Raw genomic sequence first — 16,288 nt, 5'->3', positions numbered from 1 at the left:
CTTACCTCGGGGGGAAGAAGCCATGGCTGGCATTGAAGTTCCAAGCTCTAGGTCTTCAATCTGGGCTGAAGTAATGACGGGCCAAGCTCCATGATCAAGCTCTAATCGAAAGCTTTGATAACAGTTAAAAGGTGAGAAGGATCGAAGCTTGCTTGGAAATGAGCTATGGCGGAGAGCAAGAGCAAGAAGCGAGAGAAAAACAAATGGGAACTCCAACAATCACAATGTGTGATCGGGCCTTCCTCTATTGAAACTGTCACTAAAAGAATAAAGAATAAAGTATAGTAATACACGGGCGGCTAGATAGAGGCGTCTTTACCCCCAACAATCATAGCTACCACTTTATAAATAAAAACAACACCAATCACATTAAGGCAAAAGGTGGTTTATAAATAATCTAGTTATACGTTAGTACTAGCCATTATTGCCGCCCACAATAGATATTACCACTAGGACAAGAATTGAGATGTTTCATCTTCACGCATGGGTAAAAATGGTGGCTTTAAATTGGCTTATGAGCAACATAGTTAAAACAAAAAGAGGAAATGTGAGTTGATGATGATGGGAAATGGAAGAAATAAAACTAAAATTGACATAGTGATATTTTAAAGCATGAAAGGGTATACTATAGGGAAACAAAATGTGGAAGAGATTGGACAATATTATAATTTCATAATGGCCCTAATATTCAAGAGTTCAAGGGAGCAAGATATAGCCGACCTTAAGGTGGTGTGTAGGCATATGAAGTTTAAAGAGCTCATTTCTCTCTTACCATTTGATAATTGGTGGTTCTTATCCTAATCTCTCTAGCTTATTATATATTCTATACCAAAGTTTAGCTCTTGATTCATCAACACAACTACTACAAATGTACCCTATTTATAGTTTTGGCTTTAGTTCCTAAAACAAACACCATATTTATAAAAATGGTTAATGTGATATTGTGACAACAAGCATTATCAATGTTTTTTGTGCAATTGAGATAGTAAACTTTCCCTTTCATAGTGAGGCTACTTTATCTATGCCTCAAGCTTCATATGGGCAAGTAAGATGCTTTCCTTGACTATGATAGGCAAAACAATTGCATTCTAAACAAGGTCATTTCCTCGTCAATAGCTTGACATGTATGGGCATAGGATATTTTGAAGTTAAATGGGAATCATTTGTGGGTGCTTTTACAACTACAAAAGGTGTGGTACTTCTCATTGAAGAAGCTAGAATTTCCATGCATGTATAACCCACCCTAGCTTCCTCCTTTGGGTGCAATTAATTGATGAGATCTTACAAGGATATATTCAAACATAACTTACCATGCTCATCAAATTGTTATTGATGAGATTCTACAAGGATATATCCATATACAACTAACTATGCTTGTCAGATTGAAAAGAAAGTCAAAATTTGGTTAACCTAAACCACCTCTAATTTTGTATATACTTACTCTCCATCTAAAAGTAATTCTATGAAAAAGGCAATGAATGAGAAAAATCAAGAAGTTGAAACATGTTAAGAGCAAAGTTAAGACAACTCAAGATCAAAGTTACGTTGATCCTAAAATAGCAATAGATAGACACAATCACTCCATGTCATATAGACTACATGACTAGAATTGAATTCTAAGACATTTACGTTTGCAATGTGTGAGCTGATGAGAAAATTAGCTATAATGAATGGCATCCATATATATGATGGCAAATTGTATAGAATAAAATGTACAAGGACCCAATATTCAAAAAAACATAAGGCCATTTTGTGGAGCATCTCATAGGACACCCATTTGATAACTTCCAATGATTCTATATACTATGTCAATCCGGATTAGTTCAAGTTGCTATTAGCTTAACTACTCCATCTAACCCATAGGCTAGACCCACATAGGCCTTCTATTTGCGCAATCACCAAACACGATCTACAATCAATTGTAATACACAATAATTATGATACATTTCTAGAAGTTTTCAATCAGATATAGGTATACTTAAGTTTAGCTTTCTTTTTGTAACGATTCCTATGACTATCCCCACTAATGAAGACAATATGGGAGGGCACTCTGATATGATTAGAAACAAAAAAGTTTGCCTGATTAAATACTCCACCTTTACAAAATAAATCATATTTCACATATGAACTTTTTCACAAGTATACAACCGATTTGAATTGTTAATAGGCTCTTTAAGCTAATGGATCTTAAATGGTACTATCAAATCCAAAATGTGGTTTGGTTAGTCATGGTGACTATCAAGCCATTTTACATTTGAATGGTGCAATACTTTGATGTGGATGATGTTTAAGTATGCGGGAAAATTTATACTTGGCTAATAATGGTTGTATTGCATATTGTATTCGAAGATCACATGCTATGACAGAGACCTTTCAAAGAGGCAACCCTCGTTCCTTGTCTCGAAAAGAGAAATTCATATTGTGTTAAACTTAACTAGAGTATGAATTGCAATGAAAAGATCTTCGAATAAAGGTGGTCTCAAGGACTTCCTATAGTGTGCACTCTACTAGGCAAAGACTATTCATTTTGCAAGATAGAAAGCCAAATGGATACTGGTCCTTGATCCATTGAAGAAATAAATTTGGTTAGATATTGGTATTCTTGATCATTATGAAGGGAGGAAAATATAGAACTATTTTTATGCAAATCAGCCTCTGAGCAATAGTATATTAAATTTAGTTGTAAGGAATCTTACCTCACTAAACAATGCCCCTTTGGCAAATGCCTAGTTTATTGAAAATTAAAAACCTAACCTGCCATGAAAGTCATATATTTGAAGAGAAAAAAACTCATATATATATATATATATATGTTATTACATGCATGTGCTCGTAGTAAAACCCAACAATGAATAATGACAGTATATATCAAGGCCCCCAATTGCAGTGACATTAGACTTCTAAAGTAATACTAGTACAATGTAAGCACAAAGATGCAATAGAAAGAATGTCAAATGGTACAATTAAACCTAATGATGGTCCAGTCAAATGAGTCACAACATGGACTACTTTGTGACCAATCCCTAACTCAGATCATAAAATGCGGAGGAGTATGTGCATGCTAGCATCTAGTGCAAGTTCAAGTGCTTACCTATAATGATGGACCACTCAAAGGAGTACTCGTGTTATCAATGCCTGCCCATGTGTGGGTGGGTACATGCAAGCATCTAATGCAAACTCCAGTACTCCTCTATAGGAAGGCCAGCAAACTGATAATATTTCACTTTAACAAGATGAAGGGCAAGCTCAACCATGGGGAAGACGAAGTACCACAAATAGGGATAATGTCAGACTACATTTTAAGAATGTGTAATAATACCACTCAAAGTAGATTTGCGTGCATGTGTAAACATGCATTGTGCGCAAGCAAATATATATGACATACGCATGCACATTATCCCAATAAGTAATACCAGCATGGAATCTTTTTGGGAGCATTCCACTCTATTAAACTTTGTTTGATTTTGATTGCTAGGTCTTTAACTACACAAAATCTCTTTTCATGGAAAGTCCAATTACTTTATCATGATGGATTTCTTATTTTACAGTCATCCATAAACAAGTCAAAATCTCCTGAGGAACGTATGTTTTCCACATTAAGTGAGACAAACAATGACAAGTACGTCATTCTACAAGATGTGCAGGTCATCTAAAGTTTGAAAGAAATTATTGCCAGTTGAAGTACTACGTTCCAAATCTTCTGCCATTGGGTAGACAGGATATCAGGGTACATGCGTACACCAGCATCCACGTCCCACTGACACTTACATACATGTTGATGTTTTGAACTTCCACTAACTATATATCAGCCATTTCTATTCAACAGCAAGTTTACCTTGTGTATGGCACTTCAAGCTTCAAGGGTGCAATTCTTACATGACCCTTGGAATAAAATGGGTAATAATCAGCCTGTAGATGGAACTTCTTCAATACAAAGGCAGATATGATGAATCGTAAAATAAAATCACTCTCTTCCAGATCAGAAGAGTGACTCTAAAACAGCACCCTGCTCCAGACAGGTATCTAATCACAGCCTATCTGAGGCAATTGCAAGACTTGTTACCAAATAGACTTCCCAGCAGTCTGCATTCAAAACATCAGATTTGAGTATCGTACATCCTGAGGGAGCCTTTAAAAACTGCCGATTCTAATGTATGAGGGTTTCACTCAATATAGGTAGACTTGCCTATCCAGGAAAACCTTATGCAACAGTTACCTTAAATAAACAGATTTAGAAACATTTGTACACAAGGTTTTATTCCATTTACACTATCATCCAATAGACAAGTAGGGATTTCAACACATTAGCAAGTGGCACTCTAAAGCCAACAAGAATATTCAACAGATTCTTCAAAAAAAGACCTAACCAGCCATCACCTCCTTTTTGGTGCTGTGCATATCACTTGCTGCTTCCATAACATCTACATCATTCCATGAGGCTGCAGGAAGCATCACTTTTTCAAGCTACCATCAATAGTAGCTACTATAAGTACTAAGTATTACAAATAGTAAGCGACAATTGACACTAGAATACTACTCTCCATACAATGATCACAACACAAGCAAGGAGGCCTCATGAGCAGATAAAGACTGTCCAAAACCTTTATTTTGTCCTCCTGAGCTTGATGCAGCAAATCAAGAATTGGTCAAAGTGAAAGACTTGCTCTAATAGCCTTGAATCACTCAAAGCAGCACTAAAACCAGGGTCGGGGGTGTTTAGAATCCATGATAGAATGATTAGCAGAAAAGTATGGTACAGCACACTGCCAATCTAGCAGCACTTTAGCACTCAAATATGCAAGTCCAGCATCAAAGATGGTCTCTAGATCAAAATATGCAAGTTACACAAAAAATGTGCCTGTAGATCAGAATGCAAGCACTAAGATGCTCCAAAATACTGAATTTGAACATAGTTTCTTACGCATAATCCGCATGCAACAGGCAAGACGCTCAACTATTTGCACACTGCAAAAAAACCTCAAATACAATAGTGGATACTATATGCAATGCTGTACTACTATAACAAACTGCATGCTGTTAGCTGAGCTGATGTGATACTCTTGAAACTAATGTGAACTCCTGCGATGAAGATTTCAGCTATGCCTGATCACTACTGTAATGCAATATTGCTGTGCAACCTTAAAGCGCAATGCCTAAGACTCGATAAGTAGGCTAAGACTGCAAAATGGTGTGGTGATCAGCGGTCCAACAATGAAACTGGCAAAAGATAGCTCTACCCTGATGTGACATAGTCTTGATCACAATTGTTGATTCTAGGGTTTTCATCATACAACCTTGCTGGTCACTTAAGTTCAATGTGCACCTAATATACGAGGGAATAATAGAGTATTAAGTGTAAACTCTTCTTGACCTTTTCACTAAGACCCACACTAATATTTCTTCGAGAAACCTATTTCTGCCTCTTAAAAGGTGGAAGGTTCACAACCCAGAGTCTCCAGAGTAAGACCCTGGCTAGAAAATACGAGAGTATTAAAGCTGCAGATGATCAGTGCTCCAATTGCTCTTTCATAACAGAAGGATAGGTGATTTAGGCGAATGCTCAGATGCACATTTGCTGTGCGGCCTTGTATCAAGAACTAATAAATTTGTTCAAGGCAGTGGAAATAGGGAGATAGGATGCAGAATGACAATTCAGATGTGTTTCCCAACATCAAACAGAACATCTTAGCAAAAATCTATGCCTGAAAGTTTGTAACATACAATTCTCGCAAGATAGAATAAGGTTAATTGATCAAGAATACACAATGATGCTTATGTCTGCCAGAATCAGGAATGCAAGAAGGAGAAGCTCAATGTATTATAACTCCAGTATTGTGTCCCAGTACTACCTGACATAAAGCTGCCCTGAGTTCGCCTTAGAAAATGGCATGCAGTCACCAGAGAAGGATTTGGAGATCTACATTATTGCAGTTCACAGAAAGTTCCTTCAGGGAAAGCCAACAGCAATGAATCTACTGCAGACCTCACACGATGTAATGCCTGTGTTACATAATAACACAAAGACCTCCATTAGATGACCAACTTTTTCCAACTGATTCTTTCAGGTTCACTGAGTTTATTTGAGAAGTTCAAAACACAGTCAATACAGGCAGAAAAAACAAAGACACTATTTTCCCAGCTCCTGTTCATCAACCTCAGTCGTATTAACTTCACCACACAAGATAACAGCTCATGTCGCACCCTAGCTATAAGCTTACAGTTGTCCCCTAGGGTCCGGTGCACACAATGATTCAGCACATAAAACTAGGTCATTCTTGCATAAACACACAGCTTAAGGGAGATCTCATTCCATACAAATTGTTCTATCATAAAGCATACATAACATCTAGCCTTTGGTGGACAAGCAAGTAGGATAGTTGCAGTAATTTAAATGAAGATTGTGTTAGTTACACAGGGTTCAAAGTTAAGGCCAAAGGAAGCAAGTCTCTTCATAGAAAACCATTAAGTCTATGCACGCTCCCTGTCTACCTGCCACACAGTCTCGTCTATGCAGCACTTTGCTACCAATCAACTTTCAGCACATGCCCCGTGCATACCTTGCAGCTTGCTCTTTGCCAAATGCACCCATATTGACTGCCTACACACTCTCTGTCTAGCTACCACAAAGTTTGGTCTATGCAGCACTTTGCTACCAATCAACTTTCCGCACATGCCCAGTGCATAACTTGATCTTTGCCAAACCCACCCATATCTGCAGTGAATATCTTTAAAGCCTAAACACCCTTAAATAGTATTCTCCTCATTCAGTGGTCATGTACTACAAGATCCAGTTTACCTACTATCTACTCATCTTACTCTAGCTGCATGTCTTGATCCTTGCATTATTCATAGTAACTTCTAGATGGCAGAGAATGATTCATGCCGGCCGATTGCACAGACCAGAGACTAGAACTCAGGCCACACTGGCCTAATAGATACCAAGCCAGTATAATCCATGTTGAAAAAAATGTGCATTCAGGGTTGCAAACCTTCCACAAGCATAGTATCCTGTAAGCTCACATTTTCAGCTTAGGATACAGTCAATTGACTTCTTAGTGATCTCATGAAATCTGAGCCTTGCTATTAATTCCTGGCCAGAGGAACATTAGCACTATCTATAGCTATCATAAACAGGAAACATGAGATTGATACTTCCAACATCCTCTGTATTATTACTTACTTTTCCCACAATTGTCACTACAAGACGATTGTGACCTGCGCTGCCTTCCTTTCTGGTTAATTGTCGAGATTCACGATAACAACCTACAACACAACATACACAATTTTGTTGAAATGTGGAAGAGCTCCCAGAATATTAATGTTCTAAAGCAATAAAACTATCTGCACAATGGCTTGAAGCAAAGTTAGCCCCTCTACATTACATCCTCATCACATTTAGGTTACTCTAATTTGAGACATGTTGAATAAAGTCTGATAATTCCTTCTTTCTGTTTTTCACTTCTAAGAGTAGCAAGTGCAGATGCACCATAAATAAGTCTTAGTCATTTTTAGTACACTGACCGATGGAAAGGTCTGGATACTCAGAATCAATTCTTGCCAGCGGGCATGCCAGTTCCAACTGGAAAAAACAAGGGCAACTTCTCATATAGGACAGAAAAGAACTTTGTCATGTTCTCTGAATAAGGGAGTATAAGCAAAGAATGGAGCAGAGAAAGAAATGTAAAAGAACCTCTGGGATATTTGTGCGCAGCCTGACAGATGTAAATGGCTGTTTGCCCTCAAACAATTCTGTATCTTTGCTCATCTCCAATAAACACCGCCACTGCAAATCTAGCTCTGCAACTGTTGTGCCCGAAAGGACAAACACATTTCGACACTTTATCTATACAGCAGCAAGAAGAAATAAACAAATCAACATGATATGCAGATTACTTTTGAGACACGACCTACAAAATATTATTTCAGAAATGCCAAAAAAAAAGAAATAAAAAAGATTTCAAGACACTACAATTTTTAAGCAAGGGAATTCAATATGAAGAAAGATACATACCAGCATATTCGTAGTCACTTTGACTAGCTAGAGGCTCATTTTGTGATATCTACCTCACTTGTGATATTCACTCTGGTATGTTTTTTATAGGATCTCTCTTCTTTTGGAAGGGGAAAGAGCTGGATGCTTGCATCCCATATCTATAAATGGGCGTTTTTATAGATGTTGCTAGTCCTAATTTTGACTCATCCAACTGTCACAAACCCTAGGCTTTGTCAAATGGCTTCACGCTAAAGTTTGCGAACAGAGAATTGGCTGATTGAGCAGTTGTGAAGTCTAGGCTTAATTACAATGTAAAAAGATAGTCGTGCAGTTTTCTCTATTTTCCTTATGTGTCTTGAAATGTAGTGACAGGAGAGGCGCGGAGATCGAGACAATGAGTCGTTACGCACAACGAGAAACAGAGAGAGTGAGATAGAGCAGAGTAGAGAGTGAGCACGTTTGTAGGTACAATGACGACGAGAGTGTACCTTTAGGTTTTTAGATAGATATATATGTTACAAGTGCTAAGGGTGTGTTCACACCCGAGCACATTTAAAGGCACAAGGGCCTTTTGTTCCCAACAACCTCCCACCTAAAGGCAATGTGCCTTAAGAAAAGAATTAGCTAAGTCTAGAAATGTACAAAGCTGAAATACATATATCTATCCAACTCCCATCATCTGTCAGCAATGAGTAAACCACTCTGCTGGAGACCCTTCGTGAGAAGGCCTGCACGATTATCATCTGTATGCACTTTGACAAGCTCAATGTTCTTGCTGTCAAGTACATCTCTAATGAAGTGGTACTTCACCTGTATGCGCTTTGTCTTTGCATGAAAGACAGGATTCCGTGCTAGCATGATAGTACTCTAACTATCACAATGGAGAACAGGTAACTCTGTGATGCCAAGCTCTCCCACCAAACGTGAAAGCCATAAAGCCTCCTTGCATGCCTCAATGGCAACCACATACTCTGCCTCTGTAGTAGACAATACAACACACTTTTGTAGCCTGGGGATCCAAAAGACCGCTCCTGTGAAAGTAAACACATACCCAAAAGTGGACTTTCTGCAATCCGCATGACCAGCATAGTCTGCATACGTAAAGCCAACAACAGATGCCTTTTGCTTTCCAAAGCAAATGCACAACTCCTTTGTGCCTTTGAGGTATCTCATAATACCTTTCACTGCATCCCAATGCTTCTTGCTAGGGGTTGCCATGTATCTGCTAACCACTCCCACTGCAAAGGCAATGTCAGGATGTGTAGCAACCATAGCATACATCAAACTACCAACAGCTGAAGCATATGGTATCTTGGCCATTTCAGCCTTCTCATCATCAAATGTAGGGCTGTCCTCTATACTGAGTTTCACATATGGAGACAATAAAACCCCAATTGTTTTCTCCCCCTCCATATTGAAACGCTGCAAAACCTTGGAAATATACTCCTACTGAGATAGATGGAGTAAGTCTGTCGACCTATCTCGAAGTATTCGCATGTCAAGAATGTGATTTGCATCACCAAGATCCTTTATGTCAAAGCTGCCATGAAGACTTTGCTTTAATGAATCCAAGGCATGAGTATCCCTGCCAACAATCAGCATATCATCAACATACAAAACCAAGATAATCAGGCTGCCATCTGTTGCCTTCTTGGTGTACAAGCAATAATCCACTTGACTTCTATAAAAGCCTTGGGACTGCATGAATGTATCAAACTTATGATACCATTCTCTTGGTGTTTGTTTCAGCCCATACAAACTCCTTTTGAGTTACATACCATCCTTTATTTCCCTTGTTCAACAAACCCTTCAGGCTGATGCATATATATGTCCTCATGCAGATCACCATGTAAAAATGTAGTCTTTACATCCATCTGTATAAGCTCCATATCCTCAACTGCAACCAAGACCAAAATGGTTCTCAATATAATCATCTTGACTACAGGAGAGAAAATCTCATCAAAGTCAATTCCATGCTCTTGCCTGTACCCCTTTGCAACCAATCTTGCTTTGTACTTTGGTGAGGAACCAAAAGTGACCTTTATCTTGTAAACCCATTTGCATGGAAGTGTTTTCTGTCCTTTAGGCAACTGCACCAAGTCCCAAGTGCCATTTTTCTCAAGAGATTCCATTTCTGACAACATGGCTTTATACCACTTCTTGTTGTCCTATCTGTCCATTGCTTCCTTGAAGCAAGACAGTTCACCACAATCTATCAACATGACATAATCAGCCACATTGTTTGCACCAAGAACAAATCTGTCAGGTTATCTAGTAGCCCTGGACGATCTCCTAACCCAATGGTCATTGTTTGCTGACTGTTCCTGCAAATTTCCATTTTCTGCATGCTATCATGGCATTTTAGCATACAAATCACTATTAACAGCTTCTTGTCCTGGCTGTTCCTGCACATGTAGTGGCTCAATATCATGGGCAATAGCTGGCTGATCATTTTCAACATCATTTCCTACATTTACAAGTTCATTTACAGCAGATATTTGCTACTGTACAACGGGCACATTTTGCTGTCCAAAAGGTATTTCTTCCGGGAATACAACCCTACGGACCTCCTCGGTCTTTTCGGGCTGTTTATGCATGCGATCTTCCTGAAAGATAACGTCATTGCTGCGTACTACTTTCCTTTTCTCGAGATCCCACAATTTATACCCCATTTCATCCTCGTCGCCATATCCTCGAAAAATGCATTTACATGACTTTGGCTCAAGTTTGCTGCGTTTTTCTTTACGAATGTGCACAAAAGCCTCGCAGCCAAACACTTTCAGGTGAGCATATGAAGGTGGCTTCCCCCCCCCCCCAAAAAGACCTGTTTGGTGACCAATTAATTAAGTGAACGGCTATCATAACAGCCTCTATCCAAAAACCATGGGATAACGCAGCATGAGATAGCGAGAAAGCACTTTCATTCATGTTTGACTCATGTGCCTTAACCGACCATGCTACAAAGGAACATTTGGCTGCTTGGTCAAGGCAACAATATGGTCACGCACACTAGATACATGAAGTGGATACAAAGTATCCCTCTTGCAACCTCTGGCAATCACTCTTGATCCCTTACAGATCTTCCATTTTTCATCACCAAAGGTGGTATGAAAATCATCATCATCTAGCTTCCCTGTGCTAATCAAGCTCTTCTTGAGCTGAGGTACATGCCGTACATGCTGAAGTGTAAAGAGAGAGCCATGCTGAAATTGTAACTGCACACTGTCAATACCTGCAATCTCACATGCATAGTTGTCCCCAAGATGGACAACACCATGTCGACCCCCTGTATAGTCAGAGAACTACTCACGATGAGGGGTGGCATGAAAAGAAGCACCTGAATCGGAAATCCAGAGATGCATGTCATAATCTATATCTGCAAGTAAAGCATGTGCACCAAAGTGTGAAGAGACAGAGAGTACGTCACTCCCACTATCACTGTCATGAGTGACTACATTCACCTCTTCAATTTTGACACTGCTCTTCTTGGGCTGACTGTCTTTCTTCTCTTCCTTGCTATCATCTGTCTTCTTGCCCTTTCCTTCCTTGCTATCATCTATCTTCTTGCCCTTTCCTTTCTCTTTCTTCCATTTGTAGCAGTCACGTTTAAAGTGATCCTTCTTGCCACAATGATGGCATCCAACATCTTTGCAACGTGATTTACTGCGTCCCTTGCTATCATATTTGCTCTGTTGCTGTGATCTGCCCCTAATATGCAAAGCACTAGAAGACTTACTCGATGCATTGTTCTGCCGATTCATTTCTTCCATGAGTAGAGCACTCTCTACATCAACATACAAAAGAATCACATTAGAATTGCTCATAGCAGTCCTGAATGTATCCCAACTCTCTGGTAGAGTGCAAAGCAAGAAATTAGCCTTAAATTCCTCATCAATCATGAACTTCAAGGCAACCAACTGGCTGAAAATGGAGTTAAACTCACTCAAGTGAGTAGACATTGTTGTACCCTCTTTCATACGCAAATCCATAAGCTTTTTCAGCCAATACACTTTGCTTGCAGCACTCTTTTGTGCATATAGTTCTTCCCATCTAGTCCATATAGCATATGCAAAATCCAAACCTTCAATGTTGAACAGTAAGGCATCAGAAATCAATAGCTCTATGGTTGAGCATGCAAGCTCATTTAACTCATCCCAATCGTCCTGTTCCATATCTACAGGCTTTGCCCCTTGTGTTTTGATAGGCTTTGTCTGCTTCTTTTGCAACAGGATATTGTAGCACTGCTTTTGCCAAACTGCAAAGTTATGTGCTTCTTCAAGCTTCTTTATGTGCATCAGATTACTGCTGTCATTGCTACCAGCCATGATTTTCAGCCCAAATGTGACCAAAAAATCAGCAAATGCAGGCCCAAAACTATCACCCAAGTGACCAAGGTACAAACAAGTACCAACCAGCAATAAATGACCATGCAAAAGCACAGATTTCAGATCTGCAAATAAATTTTCAGAAGCACCAAACCATGTGCTACAGCATTCCACAACTGATTACAGCTGTTCCAAAGGCATATACATCATATTACATGAGAAACCCCAAATTTTAGCTGCAATTTCTCTTGTACATGTACCCACGGGCATAAGATTTGACACGAACGGCCAAAAGCCCTAAAATTTTGTGCTCAAAGCATCAAACACACATCTGCATTTTCTCTATCATGCATAGAACAGGCCAATTTTGCCAAAATAGAGCAATTTTTCCAAGTGTTGATGTCCAAATTGCGTGGAATTCAACCTGCATGTACATAAAATGACCAAATGCTGCACAAATTTTGCCCAAACTACAAAAGCCCCAAATTGCACGGGGTCAAATGTGCATCAATGTCGAGAAATTGGGTAGATTTCAGCCCAATTTGTGCATGTACATGAAAAGCACCAAATGTCGGGGACAAAATGTCACAAATTCTTACAATTTTTGAGACAAATATCACTGTTCCATCTTGCTTGCACCAAATCTGGACAAATCCCCAATTTTCCAAGTCCTACGTGCACTAATTTCAATGAAATTGAAAGAATTTCACTAAAATGTGAAAAAGCCCAAAAATTCCCGGGAAAATGTGCACCGACTTTGCAATTTCTGAGTCAAATTGTCCAGTTCTGCTTAAAGATCCCCAAATTTGGGAAAAGCCCCAAATTTTTGGACCTAAATCTACCCAAAATCCTGACTGTGCCTACACACACGAACACCCATCAATGGGCAAAGGGAGTTTCAAGAAGAAATTGATTTTGTAAGAAAATTATGACGGGCCCGTTGACCCGCCAGGTGGGTTGCGTGACTAACGGCCCGCTAGGGGCCATCCCAAGCGCGCCTTATCTCACACTCGCCGTCCGCTGGTCCTCGTTGCAAGCTGTGCACTACCCGCTGCCCGTTGCACGCTATTCGTCAGTCCGCCACGCTGCCATGCTGCAGGCTTGCTTCCTGCTCGAATGATTATCGCCCATATCAGGCCATTGCCTACTCGTCCAACCTATCACACCACTGCCACACATGTGTTGGTCACTTGACTGCTGCCCTGTCGTCCGACTGTTAGTCTTCAGTACAACCTATGTTGAACGAGCCTTGTGGCTCGAGCAGCTTGTGCCATGGTCTCAGGAAGCTCGCGAAACCTATGCTCTAATACCAGTTTGTAGTGACAGGAGAGGCACGGAGATCAAGACAATGAGTCACTGAGCACGTTTGTAGGTACAATGACGAGAGTATGCCTTTAGGTTTTTAGGTAGATATATATGTGTAAGTACAAGTGCTAAGGGTGTGTTCACACCCGAGCACATTTAAAGGCACGAGGGCCTTTATTCCCAACATGAAACTGTGAGATTCTCTCCTATTCTATGTTATTTTGATGCTTTGTAATGGCTGGATGCACGTAGGATCAAAGTGTGGTCCATCGATCATAACTAGAGTTTACATATTGATCCACATCAAGTGTGACCCATAGCTTTGAATCAGTTATGATAATGATCAATGATGCCCAATATAATCACCGTGAACGTAAAAGAACACATGCATATGATCTCTAGGCATGAGGTTACCATCACGACATGCACTCACAATCAACACAAGTCTCGCATAGCCACAAGTGATGATCATTTATGGACTTTTGAGGATTGCAAGGATGGTAGCTTCTTTCCGTCCCATGTTTCATTCCATGTGACTATATAGTCACAAGCAATGGCAAGTCCTCCCTGTCCCAGAAGCAATGTGACCACCAACATGCACTGAATGAGCGATGAAATTAGGTGTCTCTCCATACATAGGCACAAAGGACTGAAAATCTTGATAAAACCTAAAGTATCCCAGCTCATCGGCACTAGCCAGCCACCCAAACAGGTCCACTATCTAGAAATGATGCCAAGGACTGAAAGAGGCTAGGACCCTCACAATTCACCTCTCAGAAGTACATCTTCTGAGGTGAGCTACAATCTCTAGTCAGGAGAGCATGTTTGTCCAGCTCCATGCTCGCATGAGCACTTGGGCCTGGCTGACAAGTGGATTCACTAAACAGGACAATTGTTTTGTATATACATGCCCATAGAATTCACCCTCCACCCACTTCTCTCAATAGGTGTTCTTTAGTTATCTAATTAGGTCCTATCACATTTACATGTGGCATTTAAATTTAGCTTGGTAGTTCTCCCTCTCTTTTTTCTTTTCGTGAATAAGTGTATATTAATGTATGGTAATATTTACATCAAGCCTTCAGGCCAAACAAGAGAACGGTAGTAACTCACGTGAAGCCATCAGGCTATCAGAACATCCTACTACATGAGTACAAACTTCTAAAAACTATCAAGCACCAAAACCACATGAACAAATGAAGGGGATCATCAAGAGAGTACAACAGGTGCAGAGAATGGTATCCATGCATGGGGCAGCCACCTCTCCAATTATAAGGCCAGCTGAAATCATAGAAGAAATCTGCCATAAAAGCAAGCCTCTCACTTGATCCGCATGGCCGCAGATACCTAAGGCTGAATCAAATATAAAAGCATTTCTAGTTTGCCAGATGTGCCAAAGACCAGCCCATCGCATGAGATGAAAGAGGCAAGGATGATGAGACTGCAACCTGGCCATGCAAGCCATCCCGCTCAAGACCCCACGTGCAAACATTTATTCTTTGACCTGACAACAAGGTCCACATAGGGAAGCTTTAACTTCCACAAGTGAAGTAGATGATCACGCCACTTAGTTGTACTATCACAAACCGACAAAACTTTGTTAGCTTCCTCAGTAATCCATCTCTTACCCTCTACCATTTTGTGATAGATTTGATTGGCTAGCTGCTTTAGAAAACCCTGTGGTTTCACCAAAGCCCAATCCGACCATGGTGATAAGGGTAAAGAAGTAGGCAAGGGAGAGTGCCTTGGAAGCTGATCCTCCAAGAACGACTAGAGCAGCTTGTAACATCTCTGTATTTGTAAGTACTCGCGAATGCAACAGAAAGAAAAAACCCTAAACCCTCGCCTTCCTGTTAAATTTAGCCCTTTGCAGTTGCTTGTCAGGCCAGTCAAGCAGCCCAGCTGTGGCAAAACCTCTGCTTGTAAAGATTTTGCTTCCTTTCTAAAATCAGCAATATAGTAAGGCAAAGAAACTCCTGCCTTGATGCAATCAAGTGGGTGAGAAGAAAAGGCTTGGAAGCTTTAAATGGTTGAATGGAATTCAAGATATCCCACCAAGAGGCCTCAAAAGTAGTGCACCCATGGGAAATGCCAACATCCTCAATAAACAAGCTGGCAATATCGGTCCAAGAAAGATGTTGAACACACAAAGCTTGTAAAAGAGCAAACCTCAAACCTGTCATGTGGATATTAACATCCAAGAAGGCAGCACCACCCAACCATTTTGACATAGTCATTAGTTCCCTTGCTTTATGAAGTAAAATAGGCCACACAGTTTGCGCGGCAATTTTTGTGTCCATGGTACCAATGGTAAGAAGTATGAAATCATGTTTATCATGATTGTCTAGGCTACTTTCAATCACACATGCAAAGGCCATCCTTGAGACTTCCAATACATAAACTTATCATGTATGCGGGAAGCCATCCAATCAAACAATGGATGAGGATCCACATTCACCCCTATGGAATAACCCAGGTGTTGAGTTATCTCACCTCGACGAACCACACCCCCCCTGCCACCCCAAATTATTCAAATCTTTCTTTATGTAATTGATCAAAATAAATTTCTGCACATTGATATGCAAGCCAAAGGTGAGACCAAAAGGGTTCCAAGTTGACATTGCCCTCTCCAAGTTGAATCTTTCACCCTTTGGGCATAAAGGAA

At 40.1% G+C, this 16,288-nt stretch overlaps 1 protein-coding gene across 5 annotated transcripts in view; it reads right to left on the bottom strand.

The window, feature by feature from the left end:
* Positions 1–3,484: 3,484 nt before the first annotated feature.
* LOC148011248 (phosphoadenosine phosphosulfate (PAPS) reductase family protein) overlaps positions 3,485–16,288 on the bottom strand; it is a 50,564-nt gene continuing 37,760 nt past the window's right edge. For 2 of the 5 annotated variants that reach the window (XM_087670331.1, XM_087670329.1), the window contains exons 13-17: positions 7,691–7,843; positions 7,522–7,579; positions 7,181–7,263; positions 5,850–6,000; positions 3,487–4,083 (exon numbers count right to left, since the gene is read on the bottom strand). In XM_087670331.1, coding sequence (XP_087526457.1) covers positions 5,923–6,000; positions 7,181–7,263; positions 7,522–7,579; positions 7,691–7,843 — 372 coding nt within the window. In that variant the 3' untranslated portion in view covers positions 3,487–4,083; positions 5,850–5,922. Of the gene's footprint in view, positions 4,084–4,377; positions 4,440–5,849; positions 6,001–7,180; positions 7,264–7,521; positions 7,580–7,690; positions 7,844–16,288 lie in introns of all 5 variants that reach the window. The other 3 variants (XM_087670328.1, XM_087670332.1, XM_087670327.1) reach the window with 3 other exon arrangements.

Source organism: Lygodium microphyllum, chromosome 28, assembly GCF_053477565.2.
Source record: "Lygodium microphyllum isolate KBCC chromosome 28, Lygodium_microphyllum_v1.1.10, whole genome shotgun sequence".
Classification (NCBI taxonomy): domain Eukaryota; kingdom Viridiplantae; phylum Streptophyta; class Polypodiopsida; order Schizaeales; family Lygodiaceae; genus Lygodium; species Lygodium microphyllum.
The sequence above is the reverse complement of the archived record's forward strand: the minus strand, read 5'-3'. Positions and strand labels throughout refer to the sequence as shown.